The sequence below is a fragment of the Monodelphis domestica genome, chromosome 1 (genome assembly GCF_027887165.1).
Source record: "Monodelphis domestica isolate mMonDom1 chromosome 1, mMonDom1.pri, whole genome shotgun sequence".
In the NCBI taxonomy this organism is placed as follows: Eukaryota; Metazoa; Chordata; class Mammalia; order Didelphimorphia; family Didelphidae; genus Monodelphis; species Monodelphis domestica.
In genome coordinates this window covers 253,496,230-253,511,553 of record NC_077227.1, presented here as the reverse complement: position 1 = coordinate 253,511,553, position 15,324 = coordinate 253,496,230, and the positions used below count along the sequence as shown (strand labels likewise).

General features: G+C 41.2%; 1 protein-coding gene across 1 annotated transcript in view; it reads left to right on the top strand.

The window, feature by feature from the left end:
- The first annotated feature begins 663 nt into the window (after positions 1-663).
- Positions 664-15,324, top strand: part of VASH1 (vasohibin 1) — a 32,333-nt gene continuing 17,672 nt past the window's right edge. Inside the window, exons 1-3 of the mRNA XM_001374421.4 lie at positions 664-974; positions 9,533-9,621; positions 14,156-14,212. Of these exons, the coding sequence (XP_001374458.1) occupies positions 690-974; positions 9,533-9,621; positions 14,156-14,212 (431 nt within the window). The 5' untranslated portion in view covers positions 664-689. The remainder of the gene's footprint in view (positions 975-9,532; positions 9,622-14,155; positions 14,213-15,324) is intronic.

The following is a 15,324-nucleotide window of genomic DNA, read 5'->3' as shown; positions in this document are numbered from 1 at the left end:
CTTTTTGCTGTCCATCCCCAAAGGGAAATAGACAGTCCCCCCATCCTCCCTCCCTCTCTCGGCCCTTCCTTCCCCCCTAGTCCCGTCTCCCTTGGAAAAAACTGCCAGCAGATCCTCTGTTGCTGAAGCCGACTGGTCCATGAGAGCCTTGGTCCCTCGGGCTAATGTCGTCTTGTGTGCCTTGTGGAGGAATTTGTTCTTCCTGACGCTGGAACCGAGGGGCACCAAGTCAGTGCGCACTAATGTGCCTTGCCCTCTCCTTTTGAAGTTGATCGATCTGGGCTGTCAGGTTTCTGGCCCGTTAGACTTTCTGTAACCCCGGGCTTCTGTCATTGTTCTTCCAGAGAGCTTTGGGCTGTGTGGACTGTGTGTTTGTATGCAGGCCTCTTAGGCTATGTTTTCTTTACCCTCTTCTGTTCTCTTTTTAACAAATCCAAGTATTACTGCAAGGTTGATTTCAGACAACCGAGAACCTTTCTGCCCTGGAGTGTGCCCTAATATTGCACTGATTCTTTCTTTTAATTATTGTCTTATTATAAATGAACCACACCCTGATTTCTTAAAGGGGCCCTACACTCCGGTGGGTCATGTGTTGTCTCTCTGGCAGTGAGTGAGTCAATTCAGTCGGTAGTTTCCTGTGAACTATCTAGTTTTCTTTTCTCCAGAATTTTTTTTCTGAAGAGTTTGGAATGCCAGGGGGGAAAAAGGTGGGCCCTAGTGGCACTGGTGCCATTGCCCCCTCTGGGATCAGGCGATCTGAAACCAGTGAAGGGGCTTCAGCACAGAGGGAAGAAGAACAAGAGGAAGAAGGGGATGAAGACCTCCGGGATGGAGGTGTCCCCTTCTTTGTTAACCGGGGTGGGCTGCCTGTGGATGAGGCCACCTGGGAGAGAATGTGGAGACACGTGGCCAAGATTCATCCTGATGGAGAGAAGGTGGCACAGAGGATTCGTGGGGCCACAGACCTACCCAAGGTGAGTCACTATGGGACTCTTCTGAACTGAAGCTGAAAGGGCATGTGGGATTCTTGAACTCCACAGATCTCAGGGATATAAAACCTGAGCCAAATGTATGCATAAAAGGAGTAACTGGTGATTTGAAGGACAGAGACAGGTTCCACCTCTTTGGGGAAATCTTCCCCATCAGTGTCTGAAATGTTTACCATTTATATACTTCTTTAGGTTTCAGGCACTGTTAAAATACAGATATGTGAACTGTGAAAACTCTTTAAAACCTATATCTCATCTACTAAGCAAGAGTTAGTTCATCTGATTAATTTTCTATAAACTAACTTGGAGAAAGGAGGGTGTAGAGAAGGATGGGAAAGAGAGGGAATATAGCAATTTCATGTCATGTAAGTTGAGCTTTGATGACTACATGTCTAGGTATATACAGAAGGTTTAAAGAGGTATAAGGGGGTATAGAAAAGTGTGGAGATAGGGGTTTAAAGAGGTCTCATGCTTTAATTTGGACTAGATAACCCTTGAGGCCCCTTGCATTGTTAGAATTCTTTGATGGTTCTTTAGCCCAGATCTCTGCAGAGTAAGGTACAGGAAAGTCCTTTTGGAAGTGAGCACAAGTTGAGAAAAAGCAGCTAGAGACCTGACTGAGTATACTGATCATCTGGGTTTGGATGACTCACAGAGGAGTGAATGGGGGTAGGAAGAGTCTAGAAGTGGAAGGAAGAATGAATAGACACTAAAAATAATTTATACCTAACAGTCTGGCCAGAGTAAATTGGTGGAGGAAAGGATTTCCATCAGACAAGGTGTTTATAGATCATGGCACCCAGCAAGGCAGACAGCATTGTGTCTAGATTGTATTATACTAAATGCTGAGCATGTACATAAATGTGCATAAATATTCTTTGATGATAAAGCTATTGTGAGAACTAGGAAGACCCCTCCCTCCCTCACACACACACATACACACATACACACATACACACATACACACACAAAAGAATGAAGGATGGAAAACCTGAGATAGAAAACTGATTGAGAAGAGGGCATCCACGAATGCTTTAACATTGAACGGATAACAGAGCTTCATATATAAAAGGACAACTGGTGTATCTGTTCCCTAGTTTCTCTCTGAACATCAGAAACATCTGAAGCTGGAAATTTCTTATCCTTACACAGGTGTAGCAATATAGCTCTCTAAAGAGACATACTCCCCTCTCAAGCCTGGTTAGGGGGTCTATTCTTTAGTAAATTCTTTGGGTCAAGATTTTTTTTCCACAGGAAGGTTGAGGCAGGACCACTGTGGAAAAATACTGACAAAGTGGTATCAATTTATCTCTGGGAAACAGTGATCAAAGATTTGGCATTCAGGGGCATAAAAAGTTCTTTTTAAGTAAGGCTGGTTGTAAATTCTGAAAGTTTAAACCAAGTTTAAACTAATATATGACTCTGATGGAGAGATGTTGGTGGATTGCTGGCATCTTTTCTAGAGTGTCTTTCATCAGGAAGAGATTTTCCTCACACCAGAGTCAAACTCTCCTGATATAGGAGACAGCATTCTAGCCTAGGAGTCCTGGGTTCTAGTTCTGTTTTATCAAGTGGCTTTATGAAATTACTTTCCCAAGATCATACCTTTCTGAGCTTCAGGTTCCTCATTTAAGGGTTTGGGGAGTAGCTGGGTAGCTCAGTGGATTGAGAACCAGGCCTAGAGATGAGAGGTTCTAGGTTCAAATCTTGCCTCAGACACTTCCCAGCTGTGTGACCCTGGGCAAGTCACTTAACCCCCATTGCCTAGCCTTTACCTCTCTTCTGCCTTGGACCAAATGCACAGTATTGATTCTAAGACAGAAGGTAAGGGTTTTAAAAAATGAGCAATGTAAGAAGGGGTCAAGTTATAAAGAGCTTTAAAGGTCAATCAATTATATTTTATTCTGGAGGCAATATGGAGCCACTGGAGTTGAGAGAAGAGAGAATTTGACATGGTCAGACTTATGCTTTAAGAATAGAACCACAAATTTTATTCTTTCATGAGCAAATAAGTTTTGAACAGATAACCCCAGGTTATGTCCTGACTCCAGTCATTAAGCAGAGATATAAAGTTAGTCACAAAGGGTACTGGGTAGTAGAATGTGAATATCTTGGCACAAACCTAACACCATCGTTGGAAAAATAATTGTTACCTATAGTTCAGTTCAACAGACATTAAAATACATGCTTTATGTAACAGGCTGATGATTCCAAGGTAACAATAAAACAGCCCCTTCCTCAAAGGGGCTTATCTATTCCACAGGTATTGGCTAGTAATGTTTGTTTGTTTGTTTGTTTTTAAAATAAAAGAAGGGCAGCAATAAGGTATCTAGATGGATAGAGAGCCAGGCCTGGGTCCGAATCTGGCATCAGACACATCCCAACTGTGTGCCCTTGGGCAAGTCACTTAACCCCAATTGCCTAGCAGTTATCACTTTTCTGTCTTGGAACTAATACTAATACTAATAATAATAATAATAACTAATACTAATACTTAGTATCAATTCTAAGATAGAAGGTAAGGGTTTAAAAAAAGAAAGGCAACACACTGAATTGAAATTTATGTTGGGTTTTTTGGTTTGCTTTTGTCTTTTGGATTATTTTTGGCTGAGCAGTGAAGATAGAGGATCAGACAGAAGTTTTGAAGAGGGTGAGAAGGTTTTGAATCTCCCGCACCTTACCTTAGAGCCCAGAAAAAAATAGCTCAGCCTTGGTGACCAAAGTAAAATTGCCTTAGATCTAGCGTTGGTACCCATCCTTCCCCAGACCCCCCACAAAAGTTTCCTAGTCAGAAGGGAACCAGTGATCTGGTAGCACAGTAGATAGAAGCAACCAGGACTGGAGTCAGGAAGACATAAGTTCAAATCCAGCCTCGGACACTTGCTTTGTGGAACTGGGCAAGTCATTTAACTTCTGTCTACCTTAATTTCCTCATCCATAAATGGCACCCAGCTTCCAGGAGTGTTATAAGGATCAAGTGAGATCATAATTGTAAAAACACTTAGTAAAGTGTCCGGCACACAGTAAGCACTATATAAATACTATCTAGGGAAAGTTTGAATGGGAAAAAGTCAGCTTAGGGGTTTTGATTATAACAGTGGTGGGGAAACCATCTGCAGGGCTCAGGAAGATTTAAATTCAAATTCTTCCTCTTATAACATGTTAGTAACGGAACCACAAGGAAGTAATTTAACTTTTTATAATCTTGGGGAACAAGTTATAGAAGAAATGCCTATCTATAGCTAGTTGCCCAGGAGATAGCTTTAGTAATGTTCTTTCTTTCCCCCATTGTTGTTGTGGTTGAGGCATTTCTGTTATATCTGACTCTTCATGACCTCATTTGGTGTTTTCTTGACAGAGATACTGGATTGGTTTGTCATGTCCTTCACCAGCTTATTTGACAGATGGAGAAACTGAGGCAAACAGGGTTAAATGTCTTGCTCAGGGATGCCCAGCTAATAAGTGTTTGAGGCCAGATTTGTACTCAGGAAGATGAATCTTCCTATCTCTAGGACCTATTGATATTATTCACTGCTATTAAGTAAGTGTCTGATACCACATTTGAACCCAGGAAGATGAGTCTAACCTGACTTCAGCTTAGTACTCTATCCACTGTGCCACATAACTTTCCCCCACCCTGTCCATAATCCCAGTGCTCCATCTATCTGTTTTGTGTTCCAGGGGTTTCAAAAAGTACTCATAAATGCAAATAATTTATTAAAAAGCAAACAAGTTATTTGTAAACAGCACTTAATTGTATATGTTTAAACTAAATTAGAATAGGTAATAATTTGTAAACAGCACTTTAACTATTCTAGGTCTATCTTTAAAATGAATATAATCTTCTAGAAGTCCCCAGATCTGCCAAGAATCTGTGGCACCTGCAGCAGCCCAGCAATCAATTAGAGGCTGTTAGCAGGCTCAAGTTTGATGCTTCTTCACCATCATTCTGATTTAGGCTTGGAGAAGCATGGGTCTGCTTTCCTCCAAGAAATAAATAAACAGGGCAGGGCATCTTCCATTCAGACATGATCAGGGACGATCCTATCAAATTATGGAGGATGTGGTTACAGTAGCCCTGAGACAGAATTCTCCACTCTGTGATTCCATCAGTTCTTGAGGTTTCTTTTCACCCTTTTCCTGGTATAGCTTTCCTCCTCTTCCTCCCCATTTCTGTTGTATTTCTTGAATGTCATCTAGTGTCAGAAATGGAAAGGAAAATAAAATAGTATATGACATTTATACAAAATTTTGAAATTTGTGAAGGACTTTTAATTATCTCATATGAATCTTATAAGAGCCTTCTAAGGTGGGGCACTAGAGATATTATCTCCATTTTTCAGAGGATAAAACTGAGGATCTGGGAGTTAAATGACTTGGCCAAGGTCACACAACCAGTAAGAATAAGAGGTAGGGTAAACTTTCTGATAAGCAGCTATAAGAAAATGTTTGCCTGAGTCAGTAAGACTGTAGTGGTGGGAATCCTTCTTGTTTCTATATATCATTCAAAGATAGACTTTTGGACTTCTTTACTATGAGATATTGAAAAATAAAAGTCCAGGGGGCAGCTGGGTGGCTCAGTGAATTGAGATCCAGGCCTAGAGACAGGAGGTCCTGGGTTCAAATCTAGTCTCAGACACTTCCTACCTGTGGGACCCTTGGCAAGTCATTTAACCCCCATTGTCTAGCCCTACTGCCTTAGAATCAATTGATAGTATCGATTCTAAGAGAGAAGGTAAAGATAAAAACAAAGAAGAAATGGAAGGGATCTTAATGATGATCTAAATTATCTAATTCAATCATTCACTCTACTAATCATTCTTTTTTTTTAATCTTTACTAATTCCAAGGCAGATGAGTAATAAGGGTTAGGCAACTGGGGTATCTGCTAGTTTCTGCTGGACAGCATTTGAGTCAGTCTGGAGCTTCCAGTGAGTTTCTTCCACCCATCAGAAGGACTACTCTGTTCTTCCAGTCTTAAAGAGTCACACAGTTAGGAAGTGTCTGAGGCTAAACTGGAACCCAGAACCTTCCATCTCCAAGCCTTGCTTTCTTTTCACTAAGCCACCCAGCTACCCCCTCATCATTCAATTTCAGGATGAGAAAATAAGTTTCACAAAGGAAAAAAGACCAAAACCCAAGCCTAAAAACTTGCCTCATCTTCTATAGTTGTCTAAAATCTATTCCAGTACCAAATCTTTTGGCCTGGTCCAACTCACAGATATGTCTGAAGAATTAATTGAGATGATGATTATGAAAACATTTTGGCAGCAAGAAAATGCTAAATTAACATAAGATGATAAAGATGATGGTGGTGGTGGTGGTGGTGGTGGTGGTGGTGGTGGTGATAGTCCTCCTGCTTCTTTGCATATCCCCAAGTCCATTCATTAAACATTCTCCTTTGGAATGACAAAAGACAGATCCATGGTGGTCCTTAGCTCCCTTGGCTTAGGGGAAGGAAGGCTCCAGACCTTCATCTTTGTTGACTTATGACAGCAGCCATGTCAGTAAGGACAGAAAGAAAAAGAAAACAGAAGCTGCTTCTCCCCCACAGAGATGGCATCTGTTTGGGAGCTAAATCTGTTGCTAGGGACATCCCAGGCTGGAGGAGCTGTCACAGGGAGGGAACCAGACAGAAGCTCCGGAGCCCCTGCTCTCCTCCCCCTCCAAGCATATCTGTTAGAGACTGAAGGAAGAGCCTCACTCTGCTAACCACTGAGTGTGACTGACTACAGCATAACTCACCTCCCTTTCTCTGCTGGAGGCCAGCCTCACTCTGGGTAGCCCCAGTTTTCTAAAGGTCTGAGACAAAGAGAAAGTAAAGCTCACCAGCATGGGTTGTTCTACCCCCATTCTACTGCAAGTTTCTTCTTACACTTCCCTTTATTCTAGACAAGTTGAACCATTATCACTCAGAAGTCCTTAGATTCCTCTTCTAAGTAGACTTTAGGTAGTGATTGGAAATCTAGGAATCTATGGATTGGGCCAAGATTTCATGGTAGAGTCCAGGATTGTTCAAACAAATAGAGGAGTCAAGGATACATGGGGATGATTCCTGTATTGGAGAAGGGGAGGCCAATGAGGGATGGACCTTGTTCCTAGTGTAAACTAGCTGGAAATCTGATTCACAGGAAGGGATCTATCTAGCAAGTCTTCACCCTGTGCCATATTTGCCTTTTTTGGGTCAATAAGAATACCTCCCCATTCTCAGCTATGTTTATTTTTTTCCTGAAAAAAATTGTGGATTTTTTTTAATAAAACCCTTACCTTCCATCTTGGAGTCAATACTGTGTAATGGCTCCAAGGCAGAAGAGTGGTAAGGGCTAGGCAATGGGGGTCAAGTGACTTGCCCAGGGTCACACAGCTTGGAAGTGTCTGAGGTCACATTTGAACCTAGGACCTCCCATCTCTAGGCCTGGCTCTCAATCCACTGAGCTACCCAGCCTTCCCCTAAATTGTGGATCTTAAGGCTTTATGGGGAAGGAATCAGAATTCCAGAGAGGACACTGAAAATAGCATCCAGAAGTAAGAAGGCTTAGACTTTTGTTCACTGCCTTCCTAAGATACCTTAACATGATTATGGAAAGGGTAGAATCCAAGAAAATTTGGTGGCCAAGCCTGACCTAACTTTAACCTTTTCTATTGTGTCTTATGTCTGACTCTTCATGACCCTTTTGGGGGGTTTTCTTGGCAAAGATACTAGAGTTGTTTGCCATTTCCTTTCATTTTACAGATAAGGAAACAGAGGCCAAAAGGGTTAAGTGACTTTCCCAGGTTTACATAGTAAGTCTTTGAGACCAAATTTGAACTCAGGTCTTCCTGATCTTAGGTCTGGGACTCTTTCCACTGAAAGCTCTAGCTGTTTTTCTATTACATCAGCTGGACAGTATTTTCCTGTGATACGCTGAGTTAGTTCCCAAGCTTCCAGTGAGTTTCTTCCACCCATATGAAGGATTTCTATTCTGTTCCTCCTTAAATCCAGCAAGTATCTATTCCCAAGACCCTTCCTTTCCATGGTCTCCTTCCTAGGGAAGATTTTAAGACTGGATTAGCCTAGGATGCCCTTCTGACAACGGTTCTTTCCCCATTCCCCACCATACTTAGTATTAGAAGCAAGGCATTGGAGAGAAATAGATGCAGTCATTGATGGAGCCAGGTGATTCATTTTCCTGGTTAGGGACTCTGTGTTTTGTGCACGCCATGAACCACATTAGTAGTATAACATGAAGTCTTGCCAAAAGAGAATGTAAAAAACAGAAATAATTTCTATATTTCTCTTTTGAGAGCCATTGAAAGACCTGTCTGCCCAAAACTTATCTCCTTTTTTCCCCTCCATCTCTCAATCTACTGGGATCATAAAAAATCTCACCATTAGCTATTGCTTTGAATTGAAGTATCAACCCTCCAGAAAACCCCTGATATCATTAACCTATTTTACCTGGAGGGGATAACACATTAATCAATTCACATCCACTGGCACAAGAGCATGGATTTGTTCATCAGATTAGTAGACTGTCATCTGACACAAGGAAGGTCCCAAAGAGCAGGCTATGTAAAGCAAATAAATTTTAATGTACCTAAACTCAAACGCAAAACAAACTTCACTGTTTTAAAGCCCAAAGAATGGAGAAGGAGGAAGGTGAACCCAGTAAAGAGCAAAATTCTCCTCTAGCAAGGCAGAGCAGCAACTGGTTGGCATTTATAAAGCCAGAGTTGCCTGAGGCACTAAGGCTAAATGACTTACCTGTGGCCACTCAGCTAGTCTAGGTCCAAGGTGAGACTTGAGTTTGTTGTTGTTCAGCCATTTCAGTCATGTCTGACTCTTAGATATTGAATGGTTTGCCATTTCCTACTCCAGCTCACTTTGTAGATGAGGAAACTAAAGCAAATAGTATTAAGGCACGTGCTCAGGGTCACACAGCTAGTTAGTGTCTGAAATCAGATTTGAACCCAAGAGGATGAATCTTCCTGTCCCCAGGCCTGGAACTCTAGCTATTGTACCACCTAGTTTCAGTGTCTCTTGTCTCCAGCCTGCCTCTAATGTCCTATGCTGTGTTTCTTCTTGTGTGCCTTCTGAATCCAGGTATCAAATTTTTACAAAATAGCATAATCTAAATCTAGTAAAATCTAATAATAAATCTAGCAAATTTTTTCTCAATCCCAGTGAAGTAGTTTAAACTATACCCAGACATGCTTATTTCTAAAAGTATCCCATCAAAAACAAAACTGAAATCCAAACGTTCTTCAAAATTCCCAGAGTCCCCATGATTGATAGTTGAAATCTAGGGAAAGAGTCTCTGCCCAAGTCTGAGTGTGATACCATGTGGTGGGGAGGGTCAGGTGACCTAGGCTTCTAGTTAGAGACAGTGAGTGCCAAAGGAAATAAGGACAGACTGAAAGAGGAGTCTGAGTGGAGGGATGGGAGAAACCAATTTCATTTGTTTTGTACCTTCTCCTGGAATCAAGTCTGGCTTGACTAAAAGGTTCAAGAACCAAGCTTCCTCTTCCCTTGTGACCAGGATTATATTTCTTTTGTTTCCCCAGACTCCCATACCAAGTGTGCCTACATTCCAGCCGTCCACCTCGATCCCTGAGCGCCTGGAAGCCATACAGCGTTATATCAGGGAGCTGCAGTATCCTTTACCACACTGGGTAGTGGGTGTCCTAGTCTTTCCCTGGGACCACCTAAGTCTGTCCACAGAAAGGTACCACCATGTATTATATTACCCTAAGATGGAAGCTGAGCCCTTGTCAAGGAAGGTGTTGGAAAGCCATTTATCATCCCATTTTATTGTGGATTAAATGAGAGAATAATTATAAAGCACTTAACATAATCTTTGGCACATTTGTGATTGTCCTTTCATCATGGTTGACCTTTCATGACTCCCTGGACCATTCTTCTCATGGGGTTTTCTTGACAAAGATATTGGAGTGGTTTGTCATTTCCTTCTTCAGTGGATTAAGGCAAACAGAATTTAAGCCCAGAGTCACAACTAGAAAGTGTCTGAGGTCAAATTTGAACTCAGATATTCCTGATTCCAAGCCCAGTGCTCTATTCACTGAGCCGTGTGGTTGCCTAGGACAGCGCAGGTGCTTAATAAATATTTTCTCCTTTTCCCCTCTTCTTGTGGATTCCCTCATACTTTCCTCTATTACTACAGTTTCCTTGTAACAGTGATGGGCAGAACTTGAGCCAAGAAAGCCTAGTCAAGATAGAACTCCAGACCTATTGGCTTCTGACTGAAGGGAAAGACTAGCTCCAAAGGACCTAGGATGGCCATCAAACTCAACCAAGCATCTTCCTCTAAGGGATCCGCCAGAGAAGAATCTACTGTGTACCATTTAAAAAGTACTTTTGAAGGCTAAGAGTGAGTCACAGATAAGGATCAGACTCAGAGAAAATCAGCTCCAGAGTAAGAGAATAAAGAAAAACAGCATAGAGTACTAGAGCTTGTTGTTGTTGTTGTTCCATCATTTCAACTCTTTGTGACTCCATTTGGGTTTTCTTAGCAGAGATACCAGAATGGCTTGTCATTTCCTTCTCAAGCGCATTTTTTCAGATGAGGAAACTGAGGCAACCAACATTAACTCACTCTCCCAGAGTCACATAGCTAGTGAGGCCAGAATTGGAGTCAGGAATCTAGGCCAACTGCTCTATCTATCCACTATCCATCTAGCCACCTTGCTGCTGCCAATAGAGCTTGAAGATCATCTAGACCAGACATGTCAAACACTTGGTCCCCTGCCTTCCCAACTGCAGCCTGAACCAGATTAAAATATAATTGGGGGGAAAATAAACATACAAAGAACATGAAAAAACATTAGTATGGAGTTGTCTAAGTCAATATGTGGCTCATAGAAACCCTTATGTACCATTTAGTTCCTATTTGAGTTTGACACCACCCATCTACTCAAAGTGTTACCTGGGCTAAGAGTCAGGAAGACCTGAGTTCAAATCCAACTTCAGACACTAGCTTTGTGACCCTGGGCAAGTCATTTAGTTTCTGTTTTCCTCAGTTTCTTCATCTGCAGAAATGGAAATAATAATAATACCTACCTCATAGGGTTGTTGTGAGGATAAAATGAGATAATAATTATAAACAGCTTATCACAGTAACTGGCACATAGTAAACTCTATATAAATGTTAGCCATTATTATTATTTTTAACCCCCTACTGTCCATGTTAGAATCAATACTGTGTATTGGTTCCAAGGCAGAAAAGCCATAAGAGCTAAGCAATGGAGGGTTAAGTGACTTGCCCCTGGATCAATTAACTAGGAAGTATGTGAGGTCAGATTTGAACCCAGGGCCTCCTGTCTCTAGACCTGGCTCTCAATCCCCTGACCTAAATCATCTAGCTGCCTCTGTTAGTCATTATTATTACTGATGACTTTTTGGAATTAAAAGCTCAAGTTGTGGCATCACTCACTCATCTTACAAATGAGGAAATGAGACTAGGGAGCCTAAGATTGTCCAAAACCACAATAGTATAATGCTAGGACTGCCTTGGGATTCTGGGGTCACCCTAATTTCTATTCTTCTATGTATGCTAACTCAAATGAGACTTGAATAGGCCATCTGAATATCAGATAGTAGGATCTAGACACTGAAGATGAGAAAACTAAGTCTCAGAGAAAGTAAAGAGACTTGTCCAAAGTCACACAGTAATGAGTAAAACCAGGATGTGAGGTTGCCTAGATTCCCAGACATTTAAGATTTTCCTTGGTTTTTCTCTGGGTATACCCCAGCTTACTATGACTTTAGCCTGATGTAATTAATGCTTTAGGGTCATAGCTGCTACTGGCTACAGAGGCTGGGAAGAATGACGGTGTTCTTAGATTACGGACCACTAAATGTGGGGAGATGACCCCCACCCCGTCTGTGCAGACTGCGTGAATTCATGTAGGCACATTTGTCTGTGGGCTTTTTTTAACTTCCTCCTCCCTTGCACACAAAACGGTGTCACAGGAATCCCAGACACAAATTCAAGACTTTCCCCTTAGACACATACATACACACCATGCTTGCTTACTAGTTTTTGTTTTGTTTGTTTTGCTTTCTTTATGTTTGATTTTTTGTTTTATTCTCTTGTAGTAGCCAGACCTAAACAAGAACCAAGAGCAAATGCAAATATTGGTGTTGAAAAGCTGACTGTGGCAATCCAGTCAATCTGGTAATTTTATAAAAGAGGGAACTGAGTCTTAAAGGGATGGAACAACTTTTTTTGGGTCCTACGAGAAGTGACTCAGCTGTGACTAGAACTCAGATCTTGTACCTCTCTCTGCTGCCCAAACTCTCCACTAACTAGAAAATTAAGTGGCTTTGGGAAATAGCCCAAAAGCTGGAATCTCTTTTTCCAAACCTTCTAGGAAAGTGGTAAGAAAAAAATAGGTTGACATTTGAAGTGAGAAGACCTGACCTGGGTTTATATTCTGGTTCTGCTACTACTTACTCATTCTGTCATTTTTTTTCAATACTGTCTTAGAATTAACACTATGTATCTGTTCCAAGGTGTTATGTAATCTTTTTCCCCAATCCTTACTTTCTGTCTTAGAATCAATACTAAGTATCAGTTCCAAGGTAAAGGAACACTTAGGCAATTGAGATGAAGTGACTTGTCCAGGGAACACAGCTAGGAAGAATCTGAGGTCTGATTTGAACCCAGGACCTCTTTTCTCCAGGCCTGGCTCTCTATCCAGCAAGCCACCTACCTGTCACTTAGTTATGTCATCTTGAACAAACTACTGCTTATCCTCCCTTGCCTCTATTTCCTCAGCTGTAAAATAAAGAGGTTAGACAAGGTAACTTGTAGGTTCCTTCTCGCGGCAAATTCTGTGATCTTCTCTATAGTTTGCTTTCACCCCCTCCTAATTAGGTGAGAAATGATCTAAGGACCTCTGTGGAGAATATGAGTGAAGGGGAAAAGTAAGAGTAAAGAAAAGAACAAAAGGATTGTAAGAGGAAAGAAAGAAGTAAATGCAATTATGTCCATCATCCTCACCACCTGGGCAGCCAAATGGCCCAGTGGATAGAGTTCTGGACTTGGGGTCAGGAAGACCTGAGTTCAAATCCAGTCTCAGATAGTAACTAGCTTTGGACCCTGGGCAAGTCACTTAAGAGCTGTTTGCCTCCATTTCCTCAACTATAAAATGAGCATAATAATAGTATCCACCTCACCGGGTTGTTGTGAGGATCAAAGGAAATAATGCTTCCAGAGCACTTAGCATAATGCCTGGCACACAATGAATATTAAATACACTTTTTCTCTCCCCGCCCCCCCCCACCTCTGAGAGAAGTAGAGTACTGCATGTCTCCTGAGATATATTGTAGACTCTGGATTTCCCCATGTTAGGGAGAAAATTGAACAGAGAGGGGAATTTCAATTTCAGTGGAATTTAAGAAGATTTTATTGAACTTCAACTATTTTCCAGCCACTGTACTAGGCTCTAGGGATACAAAGAGTGGTGTATGTTGCCAATGCACATTTTTAAGCTAAATCTGATTATTAAAATTCTCTCCATCAATTTCTTTAAACTAGGCTAAAAACGAAGCAATATGTTGAGCCTTGATTCAGAGCACTTGCAGATTTCTGAGGTGTAAATGCTCACACAACATTTAAGAGTCAGCCCATGCTAGCCTGAGCTCCTGACACAAAAATAAAACAAAATAATTCCTACCTTCAATGAGCTTATGGTCCATTGGAGAAAAATAACATATGCATGTTATGTTTAGAGAAAATTTGTGCATCAAATATATACAAAGAATTTTGAGGAACAGAGCACAGACCTAATATGATGAGAAGTTTACCAATAAAATGCAGATTCTAAAAAGCAAAAAATGGAAAGTGAGGGATAGGACCATTAGAGGGATGGTAGTGGTAGAGATGGTTATGAGGAAGTAGTCAGACAAAGGAACTTTAATTACACTGATAACCACTCAGAATCACAGAGGCTCCTGAGTGGACCCACAGGGTTGTAGATTGTTGTGCCCTTAGTAAAGATAACACTGATCTGACCACTTGATCCCTGAGAAAGAGGTTTAAAAATGAGTTATACCCATGCTAGAATGGAGAGATGATGTGTCTTAAGAAACAACCTGGCATTCCCATCCGTGATTTCCAGTCCCTTCCAAAGAAAGTCAAATGGCCCTTAACCTTTTGCCTCAAGGTACAATCATACAGGGACACAGTTCTTTGAAATTAAGAAGAGCAGACCTCTGACTGGGTAAGTGCCTCATTGGACCATTTGGATCAGAACCGTTCCCCACTAAATAAGACAGGAGATCAACATAACAACTGCATTTCTAGGCAGCTATACTTTTCAATGGTGACTTTAGGCCAATCCTGGAGGAATAAAGGACAAATGATCACCCATGGTGAGAGCAGGGTCTTTATACAGACAGTTTATATGAAAGTCAAGGGCAGCCTTGAAGAAAAAATGGATCTAGAAATGGGGTGGATCTGGAAGAATGGATCTAGCCTGGAGTGAAAGCATCTTACCTTCTTGCTTTGATCATTTGGAGAATGGGAGTAAGGATTAATTAAATTTACCAGGTCATGGAGATATAAAGATGAAAAATGATAGTGTCTGCCCTCAAAGGGTTTCTACTCTAGTAGATGACTGAAGTAAATACATAAATTACTATAAGAATGATTAAGGAATATGAATAATATAGAAATGGGTTTTGAGCGATGATACATGTATAACCCAGTGGAATTGCTTGTCAGCTCCAGAAGGGGGGAGGGAAGAGGGGAGGGAGGGAACATGAATCATGTAACCATGGAAAAACATTCTAAATAAATAAATTTTTAAAAGAAAATTAACCATTAAAAAGAATGATTAAGGAAGTAGGAGAAGCAGAAGTAGGAGAGTAGCCTGAAAGACTAGAGGAAGGATTTCTAACTGAGAGGTTCAGGTAGGGTTTCATGAAGGAAGTGAATTAGGAATTTCCACTTGTAAGAGTGGAAAGATGTCATAGTCAGAGCTTGAGAAAAAAGCCCATTTTAGGCATGTGAAACAGGAGTGAGAGAGGGGAGAATTAGATAAGTAAAGAATGAGTAAGCCACTGAGGCTAGAATTTAGAGTAGATGAAGGATAGACATATGCAATAATCAGCTGGGTGGTGCAATGGATAGAATGCCAGACCTGGAGTCAGAAAGACTCATCTTCCTGAGTTCAAATATGGTCTCAGACACTTACTAGACTCTGGGCAGTGTTAACCCTGTTTGCCCTAGTTTCCTCATTTGGAAAATGAACTGTAGAAGGAAAGGGCAAACCACTCAAATATCTTGGCCAAGAAAACCCTAAATGGGGTCACTAAGAGTCAGATATAACTG